General features: G+C 53.7%; 1 protein-coding gene across 2 annotated transcripts in view; it reads left to right on the forward strand.

Annotated features, from left to right (window-relative positions):
* ADGRD1 (adhesion G protein-coupled receptor D1) overlaps positions 1-26,877 on the forward strand; it is a 99,518-nt gene that overhangs the window by 25,623 nt on the left and 47,018 nt on the right. For both annotated transcript variants that reach the window (XM_019748811.2, XM_019748812.2), the window contains 9 exons: positions 529-708; positions 2,968-3,222; positions 6,861-6,925; positions 7,597-7,752; positions 9,037-9,096; positions 11,419-11,536; positions 12,514-12,624; positions 13,661-13,736; positions 14,963-15,104. In XM_019748811.2, the coding sequence (XP_019604370.2) occupies positions 529-708; positions 2,968-3,222; positions 6,861-6,925; positions 7,597-7,752; positions 9,037-9,096; positions 11,419-11,536; positions 12,514-12,624; positions 13,661-13,736; positions 14,963-15,104 (1,163 nt within the window). The remainder of the gene's footprint in view (positions 1-528; positions 709-2,967; positions 3,223-6,860; positions 6,926-7,596; positions 7,753-9,036; positions 9,097-11,418; positions 11,537-12,513; positions 12,625-13,660; positions 13,737-14,962; positions 15,105-26,877) is intronic.

The raw sequence follows: 26,877 nt of genomic DNA on the forward strand, positions 1-26,877 counted from the left end.
CATAACAATGACAACATAAACGTGTATTCACGGACCCAGCAGGGAGTTTGTGATGCAGTAAGTTTCTAAAATGTGGTTTACAAACCAGGGTGTGTGAGCTGTTCTTTCTTTTTAATAAATATCACGGACCACGATGCCTGTGGACTAACAGGAATAAAAACAGAATGGTGTCGGTTATTGAAAATTAGCGTTCTGGGGTCAGACTGCTCAAGGCTGCCCCTAACCGTAAGCACCAGTTTAGTGACGTTGAGCAAACTGGCCTCAGTTTCTTCACCTGCGTAATGGGGATGACAGGGTCTTCGTGATGTGCAAGAGGAGGTAATTCATTTAAAACTCTTAGAAAAGTGCTTGGCACTTAGTGACCTCTTAATAAACACTACCTATTATTTTTGTCTGCGTTTTCCGAATTGAATATACATCGTCTCTAGAATGAGAAAAAGTTGCTATTTAAAATGAAAAAGAGTAGAGAGGTGAAGTCCCTTCTGCTTGTCATTGGTACTGACCCAACGACGCCTTTCCTTTCCTCAGGGGTCACATTTTCTTTTTTCTGGAAGACGTATGGAGAGCCGTCCCGACCGACACCCTCTGCTTATGGGGGACAGGTCATTTCCGATGGGTTCAAAGTGTGCTCCAGTGGCGGCAAGGGCTCCGTGGAGCTGTACACACGGGACAACTCCATGCGGTGGCAGGCCAGCTTCAGCCCACCAGGTAAGGACGCCCTCAGCCCTGCGCGTCTGCAGGGAGGGGCTGAGGAGGCGAGACCCTCCCGTTGGTGGGAGGCTACCAGCCCCAGCTGTTCAGAGCCCTGTGCCTCCTGGTATGGGAGCCCCTTTCCTTATTAGGGGGCTGCCTGGGAAGCCTTTCTGGGGAGGGAGGGCCAGAGGGCGTCCTCCGCGGAGATGGCTGTGGGTGGCTCAGAGCTGCTGCCAGGCACCTGGAGCCGTGTGACCGTGAGCGGGTCCGTCAGGTGTGACTGCACCAGGCCACTTAATGCACTGAGCCGGTTTCTGCACCTGTAGTGAAGGTAGTGACAGTATCACCGCACAGTCTTGGGGACAGTCAGTGCATCTTGCATGCAGGAGCTTACAGCACTGGTGATGGTCTCTCCTCTTCCACGTCTTCCTCCTCCTCCTCCTCCTCCCCCCCACCTCTTCCTGTTCCCCCCCCCCTACTGCTACACACCTGACAATGTTTACAATATGATGCAGAAAAGCTTTGGGGAAAGAGAGGCTGAAGGGGCAGGGAAGGAGGGATCCGAGGAGCGGGTGTGGCCCCGGGCAGGAGGCAGGATGCGGGGCGTCCTGGGACGGTGGGGGCAGGGCTGGGCACGCACAGGTGTGGCCCTTCCAGGTGGGTGTTGAGAGGCTGCCTGGTGCTTCCAGTGTGAGGTCAGGGGTGTGGGCAGGGAGCTGGAGGCTGAAGGTCTGCTGTGGAAGCTGGACAAGAGGGAGGGACAGCAGACTCAGAGGTGTTCTGGGGTAGCACTGGGGTGGGGGGCGTGCAAAGAAGGGAAGCTTGGAGGTGGAGGTGGCAGGATGAGGGCCGAGAGAGTTTTCCTCCAGTAGGAAGTGACATCTTTGAGGTATTTAAGGAACATTCATTTTCTGGCCCATTTAAAGGAGGCTGTGTGTCTCAGTGAAAAAACAAGCACACTCTGGGCCCACATGGCCTGGGTAGAGCCCTGTCTGTGCCTGCTAGCTGTGTGGACCGAGCACCTTACTGTCCCACTTGTGCCTCAGTTTCCTTATTCACAATATGAGCCTAATCACAGCATTGAGTCACAGGGTGACTGCGAGTTCAGTGACTTAAGACACATGAGCACCTAGAATGACAGGGCCCAGAGAGCACTGCTCTGTGAGAGCTGTGTGCTCAGGCCGGGCTCCACCCCCGTGAAAGAGGACAATCCAGCAGACACAGGGTTTGAGAGAACCTTGCATAGTTGTCCCCTCTGACCCCCACGGCCAGAAGCGACCTCTCCCCCCGACACCCACACTACTGTACTGGTTCACGGCCCTGGTCACGCTCTACCTGCAATCAGTGTCTGACGTAAGTGTCTCAGCGCCGTGCCCCGTGGGCTGTCACAGTACCAGGCACCCAGCAGGTTCTTGAACGCGCTTTAAGGCAAAGCCAGCTGAGCCCCGCCTGTTTTCCACCCAGGGAAATGGGGGAGGACTGGAGACATTTCTGCCGGCAGCACATTCTTTGTTCAGTGGAGGGATTCATTATTCTTGCTTCAGACTCAGGGCAGTAATACTTCGGACAGAATTGGAAAGTTGCAGGATCTTAGCAAACAGCCCTGATGTAGCTGCTGGTGAGCCAAGATGACGCCTGGCTCAAGGATATGTGTCCTGGGAAAGGGCGACCCAGCTCATCCCAGTGAGGACAGCTGAACACAAGACGCACGGAGTGAGGGGGGCCCTTTGGGGGGCAAAGTCTGATGAGCATCTTTCTGGTTGGTGGACATGGTTCTCAGGCCAGAGACACAAGTGACCACACGAGCTCAGTAATGGAGGTTCCTGAACGAGCCGTGACAGTGGCCCCACCTGCCACGGTGCCACCGTGTTGCTCAATGTTACACGTCCTACATCAGAGCACACGGTGGTACCACTGGCCTGTGGGCTGGGTCAGGCTCTCAGTTTTACTGAGCTGCACTGCGATGACCCAGGCAAGATTTAAAACATGTTCTGAACAAGTTATGACCATTGGCTATTATTTCATTTTAATTTAAAATAGCTGAGGATCGAATTTAAAACAGCAAAGCGTCTCTTTGAACTGCTTCTGGAATGGTGAGGGTGGCATGGTTTCCTTCCTGTGCTCCGAAGAGCTGTATCACAACCCATGTCAGGACTCACCAAAGGTGACAGGGACCAATCATCTTAAGAAAGAGGGATGTGCTGAGAAAGTGGGAAAACAAACCCACGGGGAGTTCATTCGCGCGTCTCAGAACAGCCATCTCTGCCTTTCCAGGTCCCTACTGGACACATGTCCTGTTTACGTGGAAATCCAAGGAGGGCCTGAAAGTCTACGTGAATGGGACCCTCAGCACCTCAGACCCCAATGGGAAAGTGTCTCACGCCTACGGGGAGCCCAGCGTCAACCTCGTGATAGGATCTGAGCAGGACCAGACCAAGCGCTACGAGAACAGAGCTTTCGATGAGTTCGTCGTCTGGGAGCGGGCCCTGACCCCGGACGAGATCACCATGTACTTCATGGCAGCCATCGGTCAGTGAGGGGGAGGGCGGGGCCAGGCCCGGCTCTGCTCCTGGGGCCCCTCTGTGCCACCTCCCCTTGCCAGCCTTTTTCTTCTCCCGACTCTCCTGATACAGCAGTAAGTCCTGTGGGCATGACATGCGTCCTCAAGAACCTCATAAATACAGTGGCTTTTCATAGAATACCTGCTCCCTCGGGTAGAGGAAGTAACAATTTACTTCCTGAGATTAACACTGTCCTGATATCAGGGAGTTTTTGAGGTCTGTGTGATGGATGATTGTAGAAAGCTTTGGGGAGCAGATGTTCCGGGTCCATTGGTGCATTTGATCAACAAACATTCCCCACGTGCCAGACTTGCTGGCAGGCCCTCATGGAGCCGGGCCTCCCCTCCCTGCTCAGCACAGGGTGGTTGTTCAGACCAGGCACCTGTGGGGCAGCTGGTCCTGGGTTGGAGTCTTCACTCAGCCAGCAGGAGCCATGGGACCTGGGAAGTCATGTTTTGGTTTCTCTTTTCATTGAGGTGAAACCCATGTAACATGAACCCACCCACTCTGCAGTGTAGCGTCTGGTGGCACCGGCTGTGTTCACATGTGTGCATCTGTCACCTCTAGTCTCAAAACGTTCTCATCACCCTGAAGGGAACCCAGCGCTGTGAGCACCTGCTCTGCAGGATTCACTGCTTACTCTGTGTCTCTGGGTTTCCCTATTCTGGACACTCCCTGTAAATGGAATCCTGGAGCATGTGACCTTTGTGTCTTGAGCTCTGCAAACCACAGCTTTCTGCTCTGAAAAGTGGTGAAAATCACGCTCTTTCTCTGCCGGGGGCTGTGAAGACACACCGTGAGGCTGATGGCACGATGCCCGTTCAGGCACGTTTCCAATCCATGTCGGCTGCTGTTAAAGTTAGTATCTGTGTGTCCCCCACGTTCATCTTCATTTACAAATGAACGCACTGTCCCTTTTACATGAAATAATCTGCCCAAACACAGCAGTCCCCGAGTGGGAGGCCTGCACGTTTCTCGGTTGGCTGCTGCACTGACAGCCCCAGCAGCGGGGTTCAGACCTGGGCTGCACGTCCCCAGGCAGACACGGAGCCCCTCACTTGTTAGGACCCTACTCACTGGGTGACAGAAACCCCCATGAAAACGACGTAAGCCAAGAAGGGCATTTTTAGTCTCATATAATGCAAATGACAGGGAGGAGGCCGCTTCAGAACTGGTTTAACCCAGTTGCCCAAATGACATCCCCAGGGAGCTCCGCTGTGGACCCTGCCTTCCTTGCTTTCTTGTGGTGCCAAGATGGCTTCCATTCCCTCCAGGGTCACATCCTCACCCTCCAGCGACCTCAGCAGAAAGCAAGGAGCTTCTCCCTTCTGTTGAGTCCTCCAGCAGTGCTGGCTGTGTCTTGTATCTGCCCAAATGGGGCCATGTGCTCCCAGGTGCAGTGACTGGCTGGGTGTGGAATACGCTGATGCCGGAAGCCTGGGTCACGTCCACCCTGATGTTGCAGGGGGGTCAGCCTTGTCTGAGATGCACGGAGGACGCCCAGGGATGCTGGTCTCAGATGCAGGGGTGGGAGCAAGGGGGGGAGCAGCCACCGTGCACACGAAACCAGCCGGTGTCCAGGGCAGCCCCTGGCCTTTCCATCTTTCACCAAGAAAATGAAATTCATTCCCTTTCACAGAAGTGACATAGGACAAAATATCATGTCCTTTAGAAGGAAAAAAGGTATCAATCTATTGCATTGTATTGCCCAGGAGTCAGAGATTTGTCACTCCGAAATGACCAAGATGTCATTGCGTTTTGGAAAGCCTTAAATGAATCCTGCCTTCCTGATAGTTTGCTGCGTTGATGTCATTGTTTCTGGTTCCTGTAGCTATTACAGCAGACCTTGTCACCAGGACATTTCTGGGCTTAGGGACGCAGACAGGGCAGCATTTCAGGAGGGCTCTGCTACTGACATGTGTGTGGTTCCCCTGGCCCTCTGCACCGGGGAGGGCACGTCCGATTCTCCAGGTGGTCGAGGACAGGTGTTCTACTAACGCTTAGCGTCCCAGGGAGCACATGCCCTACACCTTTGCGGAGTCAGAAGTGGACCCAGGGAACCCCATGTCACTTGGGGATCTGGTTCTGATGTAAAGCATGTGTAGAAAAAGTGACCGGGACGTCTCCGGGAAGGCCCTGGGTGGGGCTCCCTGTACCGTCACTCAGCCCGCCTGCAGAGCTGGAGGGTGCTGCACTGACACAGACAGCGGGGGCTGACAGCCAGCCTGTGTCAGGCCAGCCCAGGGCCCCGGTGGGGCTGTGTCCACAGGGGCAGGAGGACCTGTTCTTTGCTCAAGGATCTGGGGCTGGGGCTGCCAGTGACCTGTCCAGAGTGGGCGCCCTCTTCTAATCCCATTGGCTAGCACAGGCCCCTTTTCTGAGGATCTGTCCAAATGGGTGACCTTGTGAAATTCACACCAAGGCAGAGTGTTGACCATTGAGCACCTGCCTGGCTTTGCACTTCAGTGGTGGCCGTGCCTGCAGAGAACCAGAGGAAGTAGCAGACTGTGCTCAGAGTCACGTGCTTCAGACCCTGGACACACGCTGGGCTCAGTCACATGCTCCTGGAACACGTCCCTGGGCACTGAGCTGGACGGAGGACAGGACACGCCCTCATTTCTGTCTCACGTAGTCGTCATCTTCATGGCAGGCAGATCTCTGGACACATGTATTGTCCTTGACTTTATTGTGTGGACTCCCATGAGTTAAATGTCCCATGACGTGACCTTGATAAGTCCTTGGCACTCGCGGTTGGACGTCACTTGGACTTGGAGAACAGTCTTTTGGGCTCTCCCCACAGCGTCACACCTTCACCGTCCAGCAGCTGCACAGCCCTGCCCCACCCCAAGGGGTCAGTTCCTGGGGCCAACTAGGGGATGAGGTCACTTCTAGGTCACCCACAGCAACCTTGAGGGATTTCCCCAAAATGAGGGCGAGAATCAGTTAAGTCTGTGTTCTCATCGGGGAACACGAAGAAATAGTTGGTGGCCGACGGTCAGAGAACAGCCCGTCATGGCTGAATCCGCAGTCCTGGATGTCTTTGCCCACAGTAATTACCCACACTTAACCAAATTATGCATAATTAACTATTTGTAAGTATTCACAATTAGCCAAATCAAGTCTTGAATAGGAAGAATTACTGGAATCACAGGGAGGAAGGCTCAGGAGGGCCGTCCCCCACCACTTTTTGGGGTCTTGCTTCACCTGTCTGATGGATGAGTTGTTTGGCCCACTGTCTCTTATCTCTGAATAGTCCAGGCGCCACTGAAGAGGTTCATTTCTTTTGGTTCTTTATGTCTTTGAAATCGGTGAAAGCTTGTGTAACGTCAGCTTTTCATGTGGTGACTTGTGTGAAGGGTGTTCAAAGGCAACTGAGGATACAAATGGAAACCTGACTGACATGGGAAATTCATACGACCTGGCCATTAAGCAGACTTGTTAGCCCCTTGTCTTTGCAGAAACTTTCCTGCCCAGAACCACCCCCAGGCTCCCTGACTTATGTCTGAAGCTGGTTGGGTTTTGAACAAGGACGGAACTTCCTTAGGATGACAGAGGCGCCCCTGGGTCAGTACTTCGTTGAGCATTATCGTTTTGGTTTTTTTCCAGGAAAGCACGTTGCATTGTCTTCACCACCACCGAGCTTCCTCACGACGCCCGCAGCCAACACCCTGGTGAGCAGACGCATGTGTCCTTTGCCCCCTCGTGGTGGTGTCTTTGTGCCTGGACTCTGTGCCAGGACTGTGGAAACGCCAGGAGACAGTCTGGCTGTCTCTTACGGGTGGTATCATGTCTGGAAGCCCCACAAAATGGAGGAGAAGCTAATGGTACTGAGACCTGGGGCTGAGAGTGGCTGACGAGGAAACTCTCACTTCTGGTGGCCGGTGGCCTAATGAGCACTGAGGTAGTTCCTGGGGCAGGTGGCACAGCGGGCAGACAGCAAGGAGGGCCCAGCCTCCTCCAGCCCTCAGCTTCTCTCTGTGTCCCCCCTCTTCCCTTCTTGAGGAAGGGATCCATCGTGCAGAAAACGTTCCTCTCTGGAATCTGTGTCCCTTCCTTGAGAGCAGTAACATAATAGGGAGTGTGCGGACACTTGAACCAGTCCCACCACTTGTTTCTGCCATGTCTCCCCGGCTTCACTTCATCTATCACGTGGGTGCATCTCTCATGAGGTTGTCGGGAGGGTGACATGTGAACATGTGTCACATATCCACACGTGCCTGGTATGTAGCAGGTGCTGTTAGCATTAGTATTCTGGGGTAAGAGGCATGTCAGCCATTGAACTTGGATAGCATGTCTTGACTTTAGTTCTTAGCAGAAACTCACATCGCTGATTTTTGTTTAGATGCCCACCGATGCCTACCATCCCATCATAACCAACCTGACAGAGGAGAGAAAAAACTTCCAGAGTCCTGGAATTGTCCTGAATTACCTGCAAAACGTGTCCCTCAGCTTACCCAATAAGGCCCTGTTCGAGGAAACAGCACGGAATCTCGCTGAGGTAAGGCTTGTGCATTTCTGTGCTTGGTGGCTTGGGGACGGCTGCCAGAGCACAGCTGATTGGTGTATTGTCTGACCCACACGGAGTTAAAAAAAAATTCGGAACTTTCGTATAAAATCTGGACTTCAGGCCTGTCGGGAACAAGCAGACAGTGTGGCCACTGCAGCCCCACCGACAGCTCAGTGGGACCCCCTTCTGAGGAGACCCCCTCTGCACTTTGCTTCCCTACCTGCCAGTCTGGCCGTCTCTGCAGCCACCTGGCCCTGTGGTCACTGGGTTGGCAACTCCTGTCTAAACTCTGCTGCCTCCCTTGGCAAGCAGGTAGGAGGTGGAGTGGGGTCTGGGGCAGATTTCGCCTTGGGGCCGTGGACCAATATGAGCCCAACTGTGACCCACATCTCAGCGGGAACCCCAAAGTTACCTAAAGCTGTGCGCGAGGGCACCGTGTCATCAGGGGCTCTCTCTTCTTATCGTCCTCCAAATACTTCCCAGGTCAACGTAGAGGTGGGTCCTGGGCTCGTGGGCACGTGATATGTTCTGTCCCAGCACCAGGGCTCTTGGCTGATGTGGGCGGAGAAGGGGTGTTGGCAACTGTCTCACCTCGAAAGCCCAGTGTCAGGGTTAAGAGCTGGGTGTCCAGGGTCTGACTGCGGGTAGAACTCCCCTCTGCCGGTTGTTTACCCCATGCCCTTGGCCACGTTACTTGACACCATCCTGCCTCCATCGTAGAGGAGATCATAGTGGGCCTCACCTCAGCGGGGAATAAATGGGCCCCGACGTGTGTAGAACCGTGTCCAGCTTTTTACCGTTCTTAATTCCTTCTGGTTTCCTTGCCGAAGACACACCGCAGAAGCATGTGGAAAAGCATGTGTGTGGTAATGCAGGACGTCCTGCCCAGGTGACAGGAGTGAGCTAGACTTCTCAGGGTTCAGTCACTTGTGCAGAGAGTCTGCTGGGTTCCAGAGATACAGGGTGAGCAAGAACCACTTCCCGCTTCCAAGAGGCTCAGGGTTGAGAGGATAAGATGGGCCCTTCAGTCTGAAACAGGCTGTCACAGTATGTTCTGAACTGTGGGGGCTCAGACAAGCCTGGCTGGGCCCCCAGCTCTGTGTCCTTGGGCAAGTATTTTAACCTGTACAAGCCTCAGTGTCTCCGTCTGTGACATGGGGGTAATTCAGTCACCCACATCTCTCTGTTACCGTGGCTGATAGAGTGGAAAACCAGGTCTTGTGATTTTGAGGCTTGAGGATGCATTCTAAGCAATGTCATTCTGTCTGCTTTTAGACCTTCTTAAACACCATGGGAGAGGTTCTTCTGCTGCCCAGTTGGACTGCTGTGTCACAGGTAAGAAAAAAGAACATTTTGATCTTCAAACATATGAACCTGGGGAAACATTTTGTCTTCCTAGTAGAGGCATAAACACGGCCCAGTTTGCATCCGTAAGAAGGACACGTCTCTCAGTAGTGACGTCTGGGATGTGAGAGCTCATTCTGACTGTGTCCCAGCTGATCTGAAATGCCACGTCTTCCGTGTGTCTCGGCAGCTGTGTGAGCTTCGGGAACACGTCACCGTCCTCAGCACCGAGCTGGGCAGTGGCTACACTTCTTCATGAGGAATGCACACTGGGGTGACCTTTGTTTATCGTTTTAATAACCCATTTTTTACCATCACATTGTCCTTGAATGGCAATAAAAACACGTTAGATGTTTACAGATCACTAGGTTAAGTGGAAAAGGTAGAACGTGTGACACAATGTACTTCACGATTATAAGTGAAAAACAAAAAAGCTTCTCTTCTGTACTTGAGTAATTAGAAAGGAGAGGGGACTAATTTTTCTTTTCTTTTAAAAAATTATTGACTTTACTTCTTTAAAAAATAAAACAAGTGACTATGTTGTGGAGATGCTCGAAAATGCAGATCATAAAAAAATATATACAAAGTGAAAGTCAGCTGAACTCCTAAGGCCGAGAAGTAATGACTGTTAACACTCTTGCATTGCTCTCTTACCATCTGGCTTTTAATTCACTTATATGTATAGTGATTCTACAGATAGACTGTGTGTCTGACCTAACCTGTTGCTCCTTAGTTCAGTCAAGAACATTTCCCGACGACACTAAGTATCCTGCAAAGCTGCATCAGTCGGGCTCCGCTCGCTGGGCTGCAATAACAAGCAGACCCTGCATGTCAGTGGCTTTAGCACAATGGACAGTCACTTCTCACTCAGGCAAAGCCCCAGTGGGTCAGAGGAACCTCTTCTCCACCCAGTGATTGATTGGGGACCCCGGCTCTGTCCACCTTCTGATACGTCTGTCTCAACACTGACTTCCAGGGTTGCCCGTGAGGGTGGAGAAGGCTGAGGTGGACTCGTGACGGTCTCGCCTAGAATGGCCGCAGCCACACGCGTGTAATGATATCAGACGGCTCATAACCTGACCCCCGATAACCTTTAAAAAATATGTGCCCATTTGAGGCAGAAGTGACATCTTGTTCTCTCATTATAAACGAGCTTGCACAAGGGTTTACATTTGATTAATTTTTATTTGAACAGTTTTTAAATATAATGAGATTGAACTTAACACTGGCAAAGGGAGGAAAAGGGTCACGAATGTAAGAAGGATATAATTTTACCTAGAAACAAATTCATTTGTAAAGGCACAACCCTCAAGTGTTCAGGATTTCCAGGGGTGCGGAGTGTGCCGGGCTGAGGCTTGGGGAACCCCTGAGGACGGCTGGGGAAGTCCCGTGCAGACATATTAAATTAACTTTTTCTGAATGCTCCTCCACAAAAGATGAATAACCGTGGAAGGATTCAGACTTAGGCAGGTTCTCACACGCATGGGAGACGAGGTGCGGACCGGCCGCTCCCTGCGGAGCCGCGTGCCGGAAGCAGGATTTCACGTGCTCACCTGTGTTTGGCTGATGGAAATCAGGCTACGGGCCTGAAAGAAAATGCCCAAAATTGGCCTCAGTGTTCTCTTCCCCACTGGTTCGATTCTCACGGAGCCTGCGTTTGTGAGAGAAAGCCAAGGACACTTAGCAGCAGCTAGATGCTTTTTCATAAGGTGGGAAGGAGAGAAGGGGTGTGACAGGGAGATTAACAGCCACTGGCCTCTGCCTGGTAGACCCTTGTCTGACGAGGAGGGATAATCAGCCTGAGTGAACGTGTGGCCACTGAACTGTGAACTGGGAGGGGAGGGGAAGCAGCAGGCAGAGCAAGGAGGCCAGAGACAATTGTGGGTGTTGACACCTCCAAAGCACCTCGTACCTTCAAAGAAGAGGATGAAACTGCTGGTGTCCTTGTGCCACAGATGAGCTGAAGGTGGCTAGTCCCCTCCTTGTGGGACGGTGGGATGGGGTGGGGGCAGGTCACAGACTTGCTGAGGTTCGTCGGTGTGTTCAGAGCAGAGCTGCGACCTGTGTGCGGGCACAGAAGCCTGGGTGACCGGCGTCCACCTTCCAGGAGCTTGGCTGTCCTGGGTGACCTCAGCAGTCCCCCCGTGTCTGTGAAATGGGGTAGCTGGCACTCTCCCTGCTCCTCCTCACCTGGCCTTGTGAGGACAGAGCACGGCCCGCGATGACTCGGCAGACGCTGGGTGTCTTTCTTCCTTTGGACAGATTGCTAAGCGAGGTCCGTCTTCACTCTCCCTCCTGTCGTCTTGTTTTCAGGACAACACTGTGGTGCTGGGCTTGATAGAGACTGTGGACGTCGTCATGAGCCACATCTCCTCCAACCTGCACGCCAGCGAGCCCCAGGTCGCCATCATGGGCTCCTCGTCCATGGCAGGTACTCGGCAGGTCGGCGGCGCGGACAGGTGGTGCAGGCAGAGACACGCGAGGGCAGCTTTCCTGTGGACGGCACCGCTCGACCCGGGTTCTGGGACATGCACACAGACATGCACACACACACGGTGCCTCATACACCACGGGCACAGATAACCTGCTCCACCTTCCCAGACTCTGTTGTCGTATGTGAAATTACAGTCAGGGGAAGACACGGTGAGATCAGGGCAGGTGTGTTCAGTTGTGAGGTGCACATGGGATCGTGTAGCATTTGAGAGTGACTCGGGGGCCAGAGTCGTGTCACGTGACCAGCATCTCAGCTCAGAACGGGAGTCGAGCAGCCGTGGTTCCTTCGAGAGTCTGTGGGGTGAAAGGTGCAAAGCGAGCTGGACGCTTGGCCTGAACCTGCTTTTCTGGGGTCACTGTCACACTGTACCACCCCAGCAGACGGCAGGCCCTTCTACTTAAGTTTCTGTGGGGAGCGTGGTGCTGCTGAGGCTGTGTCACTAGAGCTGACTCTGGAAACAAGCTAACTGACCCACAGGGGCTAGTGTCAGTGGGGCCTGCCTGCCAGGATGGCTGCCTCCAGGCAGTGACACTTGTCTGATGTGTAAAACACAAATGACCCAGGCATTCCCATTGGCTGTGTCTCCGGGTCCCCCAGAGCTTGGCGAGGGGCAGCCCCTCATCCCAGGGGTCTCATTACACAGCCGAACACATTCGGTGATGAAAACTGGGGGGCTGCCCGCAGGAAGGAGGGGTCTCCTCAGGCAGAGAGACCCCCACAGGGTGTGGCCAGGTGGACACGTTAGCTACGTGGTCGCAGTTACTCCCCTGCACTCACTATTTCAGGTCCTCATTTTCTGAAGGTAATTACACTCCCCGGGGGAGTGTGTTCTGCTAAAAAAGCTAACGCAGAGGGGTTTGCAGCCGACTTCCTGCCTGGCCGGCACTGACGCGCTGCTCTCGCTTTGCTCTCAGAGTTCTCGGTGGCCAAGCTCCTGCCTGATTCCATGAATTCCTCCCACTACCGCTTCCCGGCCCAGGGACGCAGCTACATTGAGATCCCCCACGAGGCCTTCCACAGTCAAGGTGAGTGCACCTGGGCCTCCGGGGAGGGCGCAGCCACGGCTCTTGCTCAGGAGGGTTGGGAGCTGGCACCTGGCTGAGGCGCTGCCCGTGGGCCTCACCTGCTCCTGCGGGAGCGGCTCTGTCCTCGGAACACAAAGTGCATCATGGGAAGCTCCTGAGATGTTCACTCATAAGCTGACTCCAAGTCCACTGCACCCTAATGAGCCAGAACTGGGGTGCAGGCGGGGAACCTGCATTTCAGATAGCACCGAGTCTGTGCCTGGAATCCCGGGCTCGAGTCCTGGTTCAGCCACTCACTGGCCCTGAGCCCGCTGTGCCTCAGTTTACTCATCTGTAAAAGGGGGACCACATGAGCGCCTGTCTCATAACACTGTTGTGAGAACTAAATGAACGAAGCCCTTACACCAGCACGTGGCACGTGGTGTGATATGAATTGTTAAATACATTCCTGAAATTTTAACATGGTCAACAGATGTCCCCGGAGAACTCAGGAGTCGGCTAATGGCTTGCTCCTCACACACACCCTCCAAGCTGTGGGGACAAACAACAGAATACGTGACTCATTTCAAGGTGGTCATATAACAGACAGGGGTCCCAGCCAAAGGCACAAAGGGCAGCTGGCAAATGCCACCCCCAGTACATCCTGCATTAGTGTTGCTGTAAACGCTCCACGTGCAGACGTGCTCGCTGCTGCAGAGCTGCAGGCGGGTGCTGCCATCCCCACTGGCGGGGACTCTGCCTTCACAGGCTGGGTGCTGCTCCGGCGAGTCTGGCTTTCCTGAGAGCTGCAGCCTCTGCGTGTTTGGGGTGGGCTCAGGGGAGGAGCAGGGGGTCACTGTCACCGTCAGATTCACAGTTGAAGAGTCACAGAGTCTCTATTCAGACGATTATGAGTGTCCCTCACTTCCTTCTCCCCTGGTTCTGGGGTGTGAGGGTCTATGTTGCTGGGCGAGGGGGTCTGGCGGGGGCCTGGTGTTTTTCCTGTTTGTCACCTGGCATGTTGACCAGCATCTCTGATACTCTGCTTCTTCCCCAGCCTGGACCACCATTGTGGGCCTCTTCTACCACACAATGCACCATTACCTGACCAACATCCCGCCAGACGGCACCAGGTGAGTGTCTTGGGGTGGGGTTGTGGCTGCGTACGGGTGGCTGGCCAGCGTGATGGCCCCCTCCCCACACCACAGGCACAGACAACACTGTGTCAGAGAGCACTCACTGTCAGGGCAAGGACATGCCACAGCCCTTCGAAAGAGACGCAGAAACTCTGACACTGGGCATTCCACAAGCCCCAGGGGGTAGGCTGACGGTGCACTGGTCAGGAACGCCATCTGGGTCACCATTGACCCCACCTGGGACTAACTACATGACCTTGGACACACGACTTAACTTTTCTGAGCCTCAGTTTCCAGTTCTGTAGAATGGGAAGACAGCAGCATATGCCTACGTCAGTCAGGACTGTGTTGGATCCATCAGCTTAAGCAGAAGGCCGGGGGACTGAGGTCTATTAGGTCTGAAAGGGCAGGAGTGGGCTGGCTTCAGGCATGGCTGGACCCAGGGACTCAGAGGCAGCTGTGTAGACTGGTCTCTCTCTCTCTTGCCTCTGCTCTGTCCTGTGTGGACCCATTTCCAGGAAGGCCCCTGTATAGAAGCATGGTTGGCTCCAGTGGCTTTAGGCCAGGACCCCACCCTTCAGGGCCAATGGGCAGCAGAGAGAAGTAACCACCTCAAAGCCATCATTTTCCATCTGACTCTTGGCATCAACAACAGAGCACATGGGCCGCAGGTGGGGGAGCAGGTTGTCACCTGGAGGGAAAGGAAGGGGCCTCTGTCAGGGGAAAAACAAATGGATACTGGGCGGCAATGCAGTAGGTGTTGCCACGCTGCTCTTTGTCACAGCCCCGTTGTCATGAGAGAGATTACAGCTCAGACAGGGTAGGTCACTTGCTCAAGGTCACACAGCACATTACGTGGGTTGCTGAGGTTCAAACCCGTGGTTTTGCCCTTTGTGCTCTAACTCTCCCCGAGCCCTGTCCCCTGCTTCTCCTACTAGATTACAAACGCTGCGAGGTCAGAGGTCAGGGCCTGTCTCCCTGGTGGTGTTGGCAGGTTCCGAAAGCTAGAATTCAAGCTGCAGGAGTAGAATCCCAGTAGCAGGGTGGGCACCAGGCCCCCCGCCCCCAGCCTGAGCGGGAGCCGCACGTGCTGACCGATGGGAATCGCGTTCCGTCCGAGGGACCCCAGGTCAAACCCGCAGGCTTCACACGCCTTCTGAACTCAGCTTCTTACTGTGCGCCCCCCTTTCCCACTGAGTGATGATTTTTCATTTGTTTCCTAGGATTCCCGAGGCGGCGAATTACAAGAGCTGCCCGCTGTCCGCCGCCAGCTCGCTCATCTCCCTAGAGGTCGCCCCACCGCCCACACTCTCCCAAAACTTATCGGGCTCCCCGCTCGTCACCGTCCATCTCAGGCACAAATTGGTGAGTTATAGCGAGTCCGTCCTCGCTTCTGTGCTTTGATTTGGTTTTGCACCGAGGAGTAATCGGTTGTCTGTGGGACTGTGTCAGCAACGTTCCGCAGTAGAGGTGCTGGACAAAGTGGGTGTTTTCTCTCGGGAGAGCTCCGTCTTGGGGAGCATGTTTGAAATACAGTGGGAAGTCCTTCGGGTGGCCTGGGGCTAGTCACACAGTTTGGACATTGGGCAAAAGGCCTCTGAGGCCACGTCGTAGCTTTCAGCGCTGTGTGTGGGTGGATGTTTCTGATTTGTAATAAGTGTCCCTTTTGGAGGAGGGGCTAAGTGGCTCCGACCTTACTCACCTCTGTACTGGCCGTTAGCAAGATGGAGAACGTTTGCCATTCTCCGCACACACTTCATCTTTGTCTGTAGATCACAATGACAAATGTGCTGGGGACACAGACGTGTCACTGTCCTTTAGGAAAGGCACAGCTTTTCCCATGCTGAGATTTCGTCCTGAGATAATCGTGTTAATTCAACACCCAGAGGTCGTGGCTTTTTTCAAGGAATTTATTAAAGATAGGTCTATGGTATTTGACAACAGACTAAAGGTGTTTCCTGCCAGGATTTCCGTTTCATTCCATTCCATCCTGTCCCATCCCATCTCCCCCACCATTAACTGAAGACCCACTATGTGCCAGCCACTGTGCTCACAGTTTTCAACCCCTTCTCAAAGTGGGCGCCCCGTGGGCTGCTGAGTGACGTAGCTCCTGTTACACCCCCCCTGCTCCCCCGCCCCACAACCTTCACCCCCTTCCCTGACCTCCGAGAAGCCAGCCCCACCCACCCAGCTGTCCACAGCTTGGCCATCGTCCGTTGGTGCTTCCCCAGGGGATCGGTGCCCCAGCAGTAGCTGCTCCCGTTCCGTTGTTCGCTTTACAATCTTACAGGTTTCTTATCCAGCCCTCGTCCTCCCTCCTTTCTCAGGAAAAGGTGGTCACCTCCTCTGGTCAGAGCTGACCTTCCCACGTGGACCTCCCCTGCTCTCTGCACGCCCCCCACCCGGCCCTCCATCCACAGCCCCACCCCAGGCGTGCTCCAGCACCCTCTCTATGAAAATCACACGCATTTTTAAAAAGTTTTAATTGTGGTAAAATATATAGAACAGAATTTCCCATCTTAAGCCACTTGAAGCGCACAGCTCAGGGGCACCAGGCATTCACATTGTACAGCTGTTACCACCCTCGTCCCCATAACTCTGTCATCTTCCCTAACTGCACTGTCCCCATTAAACACTCCCCCAGCCCTGTCACCTCCACCTACTTCCTGGCTCCATGAATCTGTTGAGTAGAGGGAACTCATATACATGGAATCCTACAGGCTGTGCCTTTTGTGACCAGCGTATGTCACTGAGTGTAATGTCCTCAGGGTCCACACGTGCCGTAGCCGCTGTCAGAGCTTCCTGGCAGCCGCCTGTTCTGTCGTCAGTGCCTGCGTGGAGCTCTGGCACCGAGCTGGCTCAGCCACACTGCAAGAGCGGCCTGTCCGACCACCGTGTCATTGCTTGTGTCTTTATGTCTGTGGGGACCACACTCACGGCTGGGGCAGGGGCGCTTCCCCTGCTGCCCGCGTGAGAATGACACCCACTCAGGCTGGCACGAAATAGGCACATCTTCGTGCTTCCGGTGTTGGGATATGTCATGTGGCACAACTGTGACCAAGCGTGCACGGCAGCAGACAAGGCCACCGTGAAGGACCCGGAACCGAACCCCCCATGGAGGGGCCCTGGGGGCCGCAGAGCAGGACAGCTGGCACAGACTGAGCGGGAAGAGGAGGGGCTCACGGCATTTGGACGTGCGGGGGGAGAGCACAGGCCCCCTAAACGCTGGGACTTTGTGGTGTCCAAGCACCGGTGAGTTCACACGGGCACGTATGTGCCCAGGAGCTCACACAAACCATCCTCGTGCCATCGGGCTGGTATGAGCCCTCTGGTTTTAAGAGTGAGGACATTTGGTTTATTCGTCACAGTCCCTTCCCTCCCCGTCCCTGTCTGGGTGGGGCCGTCTCCAGGGCACTTGATCTGAGGCCCTCACACCTGGCCACTCTCACCTGTGCAGCCCCCATCCCTCCTAGAACAGGCCGCCCCACATTCCAATCCCTCAGAACTCCCACCACCGGCTCCCAGCAAGGCATCAGGAGGTAAACCAAGTCAGCACTTGTTGCTAGGCTGTGGAGCTGACCTCTGCGTTTGCCTGAAGCCTGCACTCCTGGCCCTTCCCCCATGGCCTCATGACCATGGGATTCTGGGTGTGCAGGACGCATGGAGTCCCTGGTTCCAGTTGCACCCCAGCTACAGACACTGCGCCCTGCGTGCAGCCTGGTCCAAACTGTACTTCTAGCAGGTGGTTCATTCTGGACTTTTCCAAAAGAGACTTTGAATGAGTCAGTGAGACAAAAGCTAAACATTTCACACGGTTAGCCGGCCCTGCTGTCTGGTGTTCCTACTCAGATAATGTCTTTTCTGAGGTTCTGCCACAGGTTTATTTCATGCCACAAGGATCCCCACATTAAGAAAAATAATAATAGTTTCACTGTTTTCTTAGGAAACCAACTCAGGTCAGCTACTGAGCCTACCTCTCTGATACTTGGAGGGGCTGTGCTCATTGGGTTCTGTGTGGGCCGGGCCTGGCAGAGTCAGGCAGGTGACAGCCAGTGTGTCCGGGCCCCTGCTCTGTCCAGTTCGGAAGGGCCATGATTGGCTGAGCCTGGAACCGAGGGTACGAATCAGAGCCCAGTGTTCAAGCGCCTGCGGGCTCTGCTCCCCAAACCATCAAAGAATCCATGTTCTGACCTCTGTCCTCGGTCGGCCCCGGTTGTGCCGACTTGCCAGGGGCCTCCTGCTGCTCCTCCAAATGTCCTGTCTGGCTCCCAGGAGCCTGCTGGGCTGTGACCTTTCAGAACTCAGGCCAGTTGGCTGTCAGGCAATAGTCCGGCTGGGGGACAGGCACACACCACCCTTGGAAAGTTCCTGAGGGCACCAGCCTGAGTCCCAGGCAGTCGGCTCCCACGTGGTCAACTCCCCCCACAGCAAACGCCCAAGTCCTCTGATTTAAAGACGACCTGCCCAGAGCGTGTCACCAAAGTCTTAACTTGTAAATCAATGTTGAAATGTCACCTTTCTGGACAATGAAGAGGAAACCTTTACTGCCCGTCAGTTCCAATTACTGGTGTCTAAACTCACTCCTCAATGGTCTTTCGCTCCGTCCGACTGTCTGTCCCAAAGCCAGGCCAACCGTCAGTGTCATCCTAAAGTTTGGAAGGGGTCAAGTCCGATGACAGTCCTTGGGGATGTTCCAACAGCAGGACTCGGAGAACTGGCCCAAACAGAACGTCCCGCCTTGTGCACGTTCCCACGTCCCCTCCTGAGGACCAAGCTGGGCTGGCTGCAGAGCCACCGTGAGCCACCAGCCGTGAGTCAGTGGGGCTGCTGGGGCCACCAAGACACAGGAGGGACTGAGTGACCGGCTCAGAGACTCCAGGAGGAGTGGCTGCCATCCTAGGGTGGAGGGGAGTGACCTTTCAGAATGAGAGGGACGCAGTAATCTGGGTGGTGAAGAAAACCTACGTGACAACCTGTTTCAGGCAAACACGAGGGTACCTGTTCTCCGAGATGCCTGCTCATTGGGCCACACACCCAGTCACTCACTTATTCAGCTAATGCCAGCTCTGTGAGCTCGGGGAGGGTGTAGCCTCCGTCTCACCCTTTGTGGAGGGGTGACAGTCCCCAGCACATGGCTTGCTTACTGCCTGTTCAGCCCCGGTCTCCTGGCAGCAGCAGAAGCCGACCTCCCTAAGTTCAGTGAGCATGAAATTTTCCAGAAGGACACCTCTTTGGTAAAAGGACTAGGGGATCACAGCAGGGCATGGTGACAGAGTGCCACCTCCATGTCCCTGCTCTGATGCAAAGCCCCAGGAGAGTACAGGGTGGTGCCAGCTGGCCTGTGTGGGTCGTGCACCTGCCCTGGGCCACAGGGTGGCATGTAAGTCAGTGCAGCCCCCCAGGGCCACACACATGGGGCTCGTTCCAGAGAGAGGACCCACATGCAAGTGTGGGCACCCTGACACCTGCCACATCTAAATGTGACATGCCGCTCCCCGGCTGGGGACCACGTGTGCCAGAGACACAGACAAGTTCTAGAACTGGCCTCACGTCTGAGGGTCCGAGCCGTCCACAGTGCCCGTGGACAGGGTCTGAGGGCAGCCTGGGCCTCTGCGTGCAGCATTGGACCCTTTGCTGTGGGCCTGGGGCTGGCCTGGGGCTGTGAGCTCAGAACAGGCGTCGGACACCGTGCCTCTTGGGGGCCTGTCGTCCTGTGGTTCAGTGTGTGGGGCGGTCCTCGGGGGCGAGGCCACCGCTTCTGATGTTTCACGGCAGCCATAAATCTGGGTCCCAAATTACATCTCTGGATGTGTATTGCTGGCAGCTAATTCAAATTTGCTTTTAACACTGTCAACCAAAATAAATCTGTGGGTTGAATTCAGCCAGTATGGTCAGCAGTTGACAACCTCCAGGTTTTTTTTTTTTAGCTTTTTATTTGAAATGATTGTAAACTTAAAGAAAAATGCCAAAACAGGACAGAGTTCCCACACATCAAGGTACGAGGTGTGATAAAGAAATATAGTGACTGTTTAAATTTTAAAAATTTATTACAGTAAGAGACACATTGCCATTCATCCCCCTCAAAATACTCCCCCTCGTTTCAAACACGCTTATCCCATCATTTGTGCCACTTTCTGAAGCAGTTCTGTTAAGTCCTCTTTCCTGAGTGTCTTTAATTGCGCTGTCCTGGCTGCCTCGATGTCCTGAATCATTTTGACTTTGGGGAAGAGCCAGAAGTCCCACGGTGCCAGATCCCGTGAATAAGGTGGATGAGGACACACCATAATGTTTTTATTTGACAGAAATTGCCATATACCGGAAATGATGTGTGACACAGAGCGTTGTCATGATGGAGGGTGATTTACGGCACATTGTAAAACACACCTTCTCTGAACCGTAGCTCACACCCGACTGACTGCACTGAACAAGTTGAAACTTGTCACTCACTGTAACTAAGGTCCGACACGCTGCTTCCCGTATTGAAGGTCCCTGCCTTTCCATTGGATGGCACTCGGCAGCAGCATTCACTGTATTTTGTGATAACAACGGAAGTCTCTGTGTCACACATCACTTCTGGTACAGCCATTTCTGTGAAATAAAAACGTGATGGTGTGTCCTCATCCACCTTATTCATCAGATCTGGCCCCGTGCAACCTCTGGCTCTTCCCCAAAGTCAAAATGATTCAGGACATGGAGGCAGCCATGACAGTGCAACTAAAGACACTCACGAAAGAGGACGCCCAGAACTGCTTCAGAAAGCGGCAAGAACGATGGGATAAGTATGTCCCAAGTGAGGAGTATTTTGAAGAGGATTAATGGCAATGTGTCTTTTACTGTAATAAATTTTTAAAATTTAAACAGTCACTGTATTTTTTGGTCACACCTCGTAGGTGATGGCACCCAGGAAACTAACAGCGCTAGTCACTGATCTGTAGGCTTGGGTTTTGTTGTCACTTTTCCGGCTCGGGGCTCCTTTCTGTCCAGGCTCTCAGCGGGCGTTTGGTCGTCATGTGTCCTCGGCCCCTCTGGCCTGTGATGGTCCTTCAGCTTCTCTGTCTTCCCCACCTGACCCTTGGAAGAGCCCGGGCCAGTTCTAGAATGTCCTCAGCCCGGGATCCGCTGTTTCCTTACAACTAGCTTGAGGCTGTCTGAGCGTCTGTTTCTGCCAAGGATGCGAGGACATGAAATCGTATTACAGTGGTACCCTGGTTTTCGAACGTCTCCACTGACGAACATTTTGCTTTATGAATGGCGTAAACCTGGAAGTAAATGCTTTGGTTTTCGAACACGACTCAGAAGTTGAACATGTCACACGGCTTCCGTGAGTGCAAGATCCTGAGGCCTCGCTGTCGGCTCTTTTCAAACATTTTAGAACTTGTGGATTACGTTCGAAAACCAAGGTGCCACTGTATTTCTTATACAATGCCGTGGCGTTTCTTCTTGTATTATATTAGGACTGACTCGTTTCCTGTGGTGGCCGTAGCAAAGCACCAGACTGGGGACTTAAACCACAGACACTTACTGTCCCCCGTCCTAGAGGTGGGGAACCTGAGATCCAGGTGTGGGCCGGGCTGGTTCCCCCTGAGGCTTCTCTCCTCAGCGTGTGGACGGCCGTGTCCTCCCTGGGTTCTCACAGGGTCACCCTGTGTGTGTGTCTGTGCCCTGACCTCCTTATGAGGACCCCAGTCATATAGGATCAGGACCCCCCAGTGACCCCATTTTACTTTAATCACCTCTTTAAAGTCCCATCTGTAATGACAGTCACAGCCTGAAGTCCTGGCCGAGGGGGGTGGACGATTCAGCCCACAACACAGGTGGCATAGGATGTGATTATTCTCGCTGGTGACGTTTGCTTTGGTCACCTGGCTGAGGTGGTGTCTGCCGGGCTCGTCCTCTGTAAAGTTACTGTGTTTCTCTTTGTCTTGTGGGGAAGATCCCATGAAACATATTAATAATGACTGTGGCTCTGCCCAATACAGCTTTTCTGTTCCCATCATCCCTCCTACTCTTGTTAAACGGATTCTAATATAAGGACACATTGTTATTCACGTATTCAGCCGTTTATTTACAGCGCTATGACTCTTGAGTATTTATTGATATTTGATTCCATAGGTTATAATCCAGTGCTATCAGTATTTCTTGTGTTGCTCCAACCGTCCCACCTTTGACCACTGGGAGCTTTTTCCGGTCGGCTCCTGTGTCCCTTCAATATGCCTTCCTTATTTTCTGCACTGAAGATAGTCTAGTCTCATGGAAACAACTGTTTCTTTAGGAAGCCCTGGTTCCTTCTGCCTGAGGGTGGTGTTTAGAAGCCAGGGTCGCAGTGCTGGGTGTGCTCGCTGCCCCTGAGCAGACGGAGCAGGGAAATGTGTGTATGTGCACACACAAGCAAGCGCACACGTCTGTGTGTTTATGTGTGTCCCTCTGGGCACGTGTGTTTAAACGTGAGTTCGTTCTGATCACCATTTCCAATCTAAGACCACAGAGTTCTCGTGAGCCATTCCTTATATGTCCTTCTTTCTCCCAAAGTTAGACACCTGCTCTCCTAATTGGCACTATTTCACTTACTTGTTTCAGTGCAGTAGACACGTAGAGTGTTTCCAGAATGGCTCGTCTACACCCCGTGGGAAGCAGATGCGGCACATGGGAGGGGGTCTGTCTGCTTTGCCCTCAGCTTCCCACTATGCATTCTGTCTCCCAAAGGAACCTGCGCAGGTTCTTTTCTCCCCGTTCCCTCCACAGCGGTTTCATTCATCATTCGTGATGCAGTTCGAGTCCCCTGTGGTCCGTATTCCATTATGGGTGCCCCTCCCCCCCGTTCTGGTCGATTTAGTTATTGATTGACTTGGGGGTTATATGAAACCACCTTGCTCTGGTCCCTGTGACTTCTACCTACACCTTCCAGGGAGGCCGTTCTCTTAGTTTCTGGTTTACCTTTTGTGCCGAATGCATAGATACACGTACGTTTCCTTCTCTCTCCTTCTTTCTTCCATGAAGGGCAGGGACTTACAGAAACCCTTTTGCATGTTGCAATTTGTCACTTTTCGGGTTATCCCGGAAGTCGCTCGAAACCAGTTCACAGACGTTGTCCACTTGTTTACAGCTGCGTGCTACCCCACCATGTAGATTTCTGGACCCACCATGCAGTTTCTCCAACTCCTGTGCGGCAGACGGGCATTTGAGTTGTTTCCGATACTTTGCCATCACAAGTTGTTGCATGAAGCGAGCTGTGCACCTGTATTTTCCTGTTGTGAGAGGTGCAGCCTCTATGCTAGTTTCTCTGGGAAGTGTCTCCTTGGCCGTGTGAGGGACCGTGGGGTCTGTACACACGAGGAACTGAGAGATCCCCTCCCTGTGCCCCTCCTGTGACCTTGTGGCTGGGGGGACACTTTCAGCCGTTGACCACGGTAACGCAGACTGGATCTCACACGTTGATGGTCTCACTACAGTTGCCGTGATCCAGATGGACAGCGGTCTGGGGGCTGCGAGGCCTAGCGCTAGCCGCCCCAAGTGACAGGGCGCCCCTGTCCCACAGCAGAGCCAGGGCAGGAGTGGATGTGGACGGCCCTGCTGGGCTGTGTGACCTGAGTCTGGCTGCAGGGATGTGCAGGGTGGCTTCCTGTGGTGCCGGAGGCCACAGGTCTTCAGGCCGCCAGATGAAGCAGCATCAGATAAAATGGAGTGTTTTGTGCGTCTTGGAAGCACCATTTTTTCCTTAAGGACACCCACCATTCAGCCTCCCCGGCGCAAGAAGCTAAGGAGAGAGAGTGTTGGGAGCTGCACGTCTGTGCTGCAGGCAGGGGCTCTGTGACATGGTCTCCCGCTGGTTCTTGACACTGGCTTGTCGCTGGAGCATCCTGCCAGGTCCAGCAGCCGTGTAACTGCCTGGGGGAGGCCCGACTTCCCACGCACTCCCGGCTCCCGGCTGCAGCGGGCTCCGCGGGCCTGGCTGCCATCGCAGGGCGCTGCTTGCAAGTCCGTGTTTGAGGCTCCGCTAGTCACAAAGCTGCCAGTTTGGAAACCAGAGAAAGAGAAAGGGTGGGTTTAAATGCAACTCTGGGCTTAATGGTTGGGTGCTGTAGTTATTTTTGAAAGAGAAAGTTTCTGAGTAAAGACTTGTGTCCTGCAGGGGGGCGGAGGGGATGTTTATCATACCAGCAGGGACCGAAATTGAGGCCCACAGAGCCAAGCTCTCCCCAGGGCTTTGGGGTTTTCCTTTGAAGGCTGAGTTTACATTTCTGAGGATGGTTTTGGAGGCTCACTTTTCTGAGTTAGAATGATTTCTCCGATGGGAAACTTTTGTCCGAGGGGAACTGGTGGGAAGGAGGCTTTGAGGCCCAAGGTTGGGGTGGCTGGTTTTCCTGGCTCAGAGTGGGGTGCGGGCTCTGCAGAGCCCCCCAGGCCTGTCCTGGAGGTCCTTAGAGGGTCCCTAGTTAAACTATTGGCTGTCCCACCCCCCCATGCTGGACCAAGAAAGCCCAGCCGAGGTGCTGGCCATGTGTCTGGGACATGTGACCATTTCCACGTACAAGGGAGGAGTCTATCAGCTAATCCAGACGGTCAGGATGCAGAGGGCGAGTTGGAACGGGACGTTCATGAGCCCGGGCTCTGGGATGTGCTCTGTGACAAGGCAGGGGGTCCAGTCCCTCGCTCGCGCCTGGCCCAGTGCCCTCCAGACAGCTGATGTGTGTATTAAGCTTCCCCTTCTGAGCTGACAAAGTGCCTGTTTCAATGTCTTGGGGGCACGTTGCTCACAGAGTTGGCGCACATGTGTCTCACCAGCTGAGACGCTGACTGGGCACATGTCAGAAGTGGACTCCACAGCGGCTCCCGTGGGACCTGAGACTGTCCAGCGTCAGTGTCACCTCTGAACAGAATGAGGCTGAGACACATGCAGGCGCATCGTGGGGCCCACGCTGGCCTCTGCCGTCAGCGTGTCTTCCAGGCACCGGCCTCCCGACTGAAGCGGTTCAGGTTTTTCTCGCCATCATTGTCAGTGAGATTCATCCACGTCAGGCTTCTCCACATGGAATATTGCCGGGGGCCGTCCTATGCATTTGGGGTGTGGAACAGCACCCCTGCCTGCTACGCCCTCAAGGACAGTAGCGCCCCTCCCCAGCTGTGACAACCAAGTATGTCCCCAGATGCTGCCAGAGCCCCCGGGGACTCATGCTGAGAATCAGGGTGTGTGTGATTGCCGTGGCGATGATTGCCGTGGCGATGATTGCCGCGGCGACAGCCAAGTCCCCAGTGGCCACGTAAGAGTCCAGCATGCAAGGATAGGAAACGCCATAGCTCACTGCCCGCGATCGGGTTGTCTCCAGTTTGGGACTATGACCCACAGTCACTTCTCTGTGCTTCTTAAATGATACGATTCAGAACCAGGTTTAAAAGAGGTGGCAGTGAGAGGACTGATTGCACCTTAGGGCTGAGCCCTCCTTCCAGGCACGTGGCACGCAGCTGCTGTTTCTCTAGGGTTTGTTGTGAATGAGGAGTTTTATTTTCTTCTTACAGTCGTTCTTGGTGCAATACAGACCAAGAGCCCATGTATGGCTATTGAAAAAACTACACGTGCACACACAGGCACATGCATGAACACACAGGCACACGCTCACATGTGCATGCACACACACATACATTTACATGTACACACTCATGCACGCACAGGCACATGTACACACATGCACATGCATGAACACACACACACACTTACATGTGTATGCACATGCACATACATTTACATGTGCGCGCACACATGCACACACGTGCCCTCACACCTACATGTAGCTCCACAGCGTGTGAATCCTGCGCCCCAGGGATAAGCCACGTTAACACCCTGACGGGTTTCCTCTGGGAGTTTCTCAGGAGACGTGTGTGCTGCACACACAGCTTCGTATCGGTGGGGTTATGCCGACCACGCTGTCGGGCCGCTGCCATGTCTCCATTTACTCATCTGTGTTCCATGCTGACAACTAAACTGCGTGATCGTTCCCACGGCTGCATCGTGACTTCACCGCCCGCCCAGGGTCACACCCTGACTTTGTTTCACATCTGCATTGTTATAAGCAACACTGTCAGGCCCTCCATCGTGCCTGTGGGGTCTGCTCTTTACGATGCCTCCTGACGCGTGCAAGGGCTCGGTTACAAGCCTTCAGATTGTTCTTCCCATTGTTAAATTTATTTTGGATGTTTCAGCCGGATCTACGTTTCCTACCAAGGGAGCGAGGACTCAGAGAATGAAAACATTAGAGCCAGGCGCTCCCCTTGTCCAGACAAACCTCATTTCCCCCCGTTTTACAAGGAGGCGTGTTATTGGAGGACAACACACTTCCAGGAATGCATGCACATATATGTGCAGGACATTTCACAAAGAGCACATGCCCAGGAAATCAGCCCCCAGAACAAAGCCGCCTCCCAGAGGACCCTCTGGACCCTGCCCATGGGTCAGCATTGGGGATGCCAGGCTGTGCTGGGTGGACACGTGCCTGCCACGCGGTGACATATGTGTGTGCTTCTGCTTGGTAGAAACCTAGGTGTTACTAGGTCGCAGGGTACCAGACGCTCAGCTTGAATAGGTCACGCTAACCAGTTTTCCCAAAGTGGACACAGGTCACACACCATCGTGTATGAGTCCCACTTGCCGGCACTTGGTGTCGTCTCTTGTTTCCAGCATAGCCATCCTGGTAGCGAATGGTTTCTCACTTGGGTTTTACTTGCTTTTCCCGAATGACTAAGGAGGTGGATCACCTTTTTATAAGTTTATGGAACATTCCGATGCCTTTTTTTTTTTGTCTAGCCTATTCAAGTCTTCTGCCCATTTTTCTATGGGGTTGTCTGATTTCTTTTTCTTATTGATTTTTTTTCTAGGATTTCTTTATATACTGTGTTTTGGATGTGAGTCATTTGTTGGCTATATGAATTGCAAATATCTTTTCCGACTAGGTCTTGCCTTCCCACTTGAAGCGTGTCTCCTGATGTCTGCCGTTTTCAGTTTTAATGCCGTCCCGTTCGTCAAGGTCTTTCTTTGTGCCTGGTGGTTTTTGTGTCCCCAGCAGGATGTCACTTAATCCAAGGTCGTGAAGGCAGTCTCCTGTGCCACCTAAGCGCTCTGTTGTTCTCTCGTTCCCATGTAGCTCTG

This window comes from Rhinolophus sinicus, linkage group LG16 (genome assembly GCF_036562045.2).
Source record: "Rhinolophus sinicus isolate RSC01 linkage group LG16, ASM3656204v1, whole genome shotgun sequence".
NCBI lineage: Eukaryota > Metazoa > Chordata > Mammalia > Chiroptera > Rhinolophidae > Rhinolophus > Rhinolophus sinicus.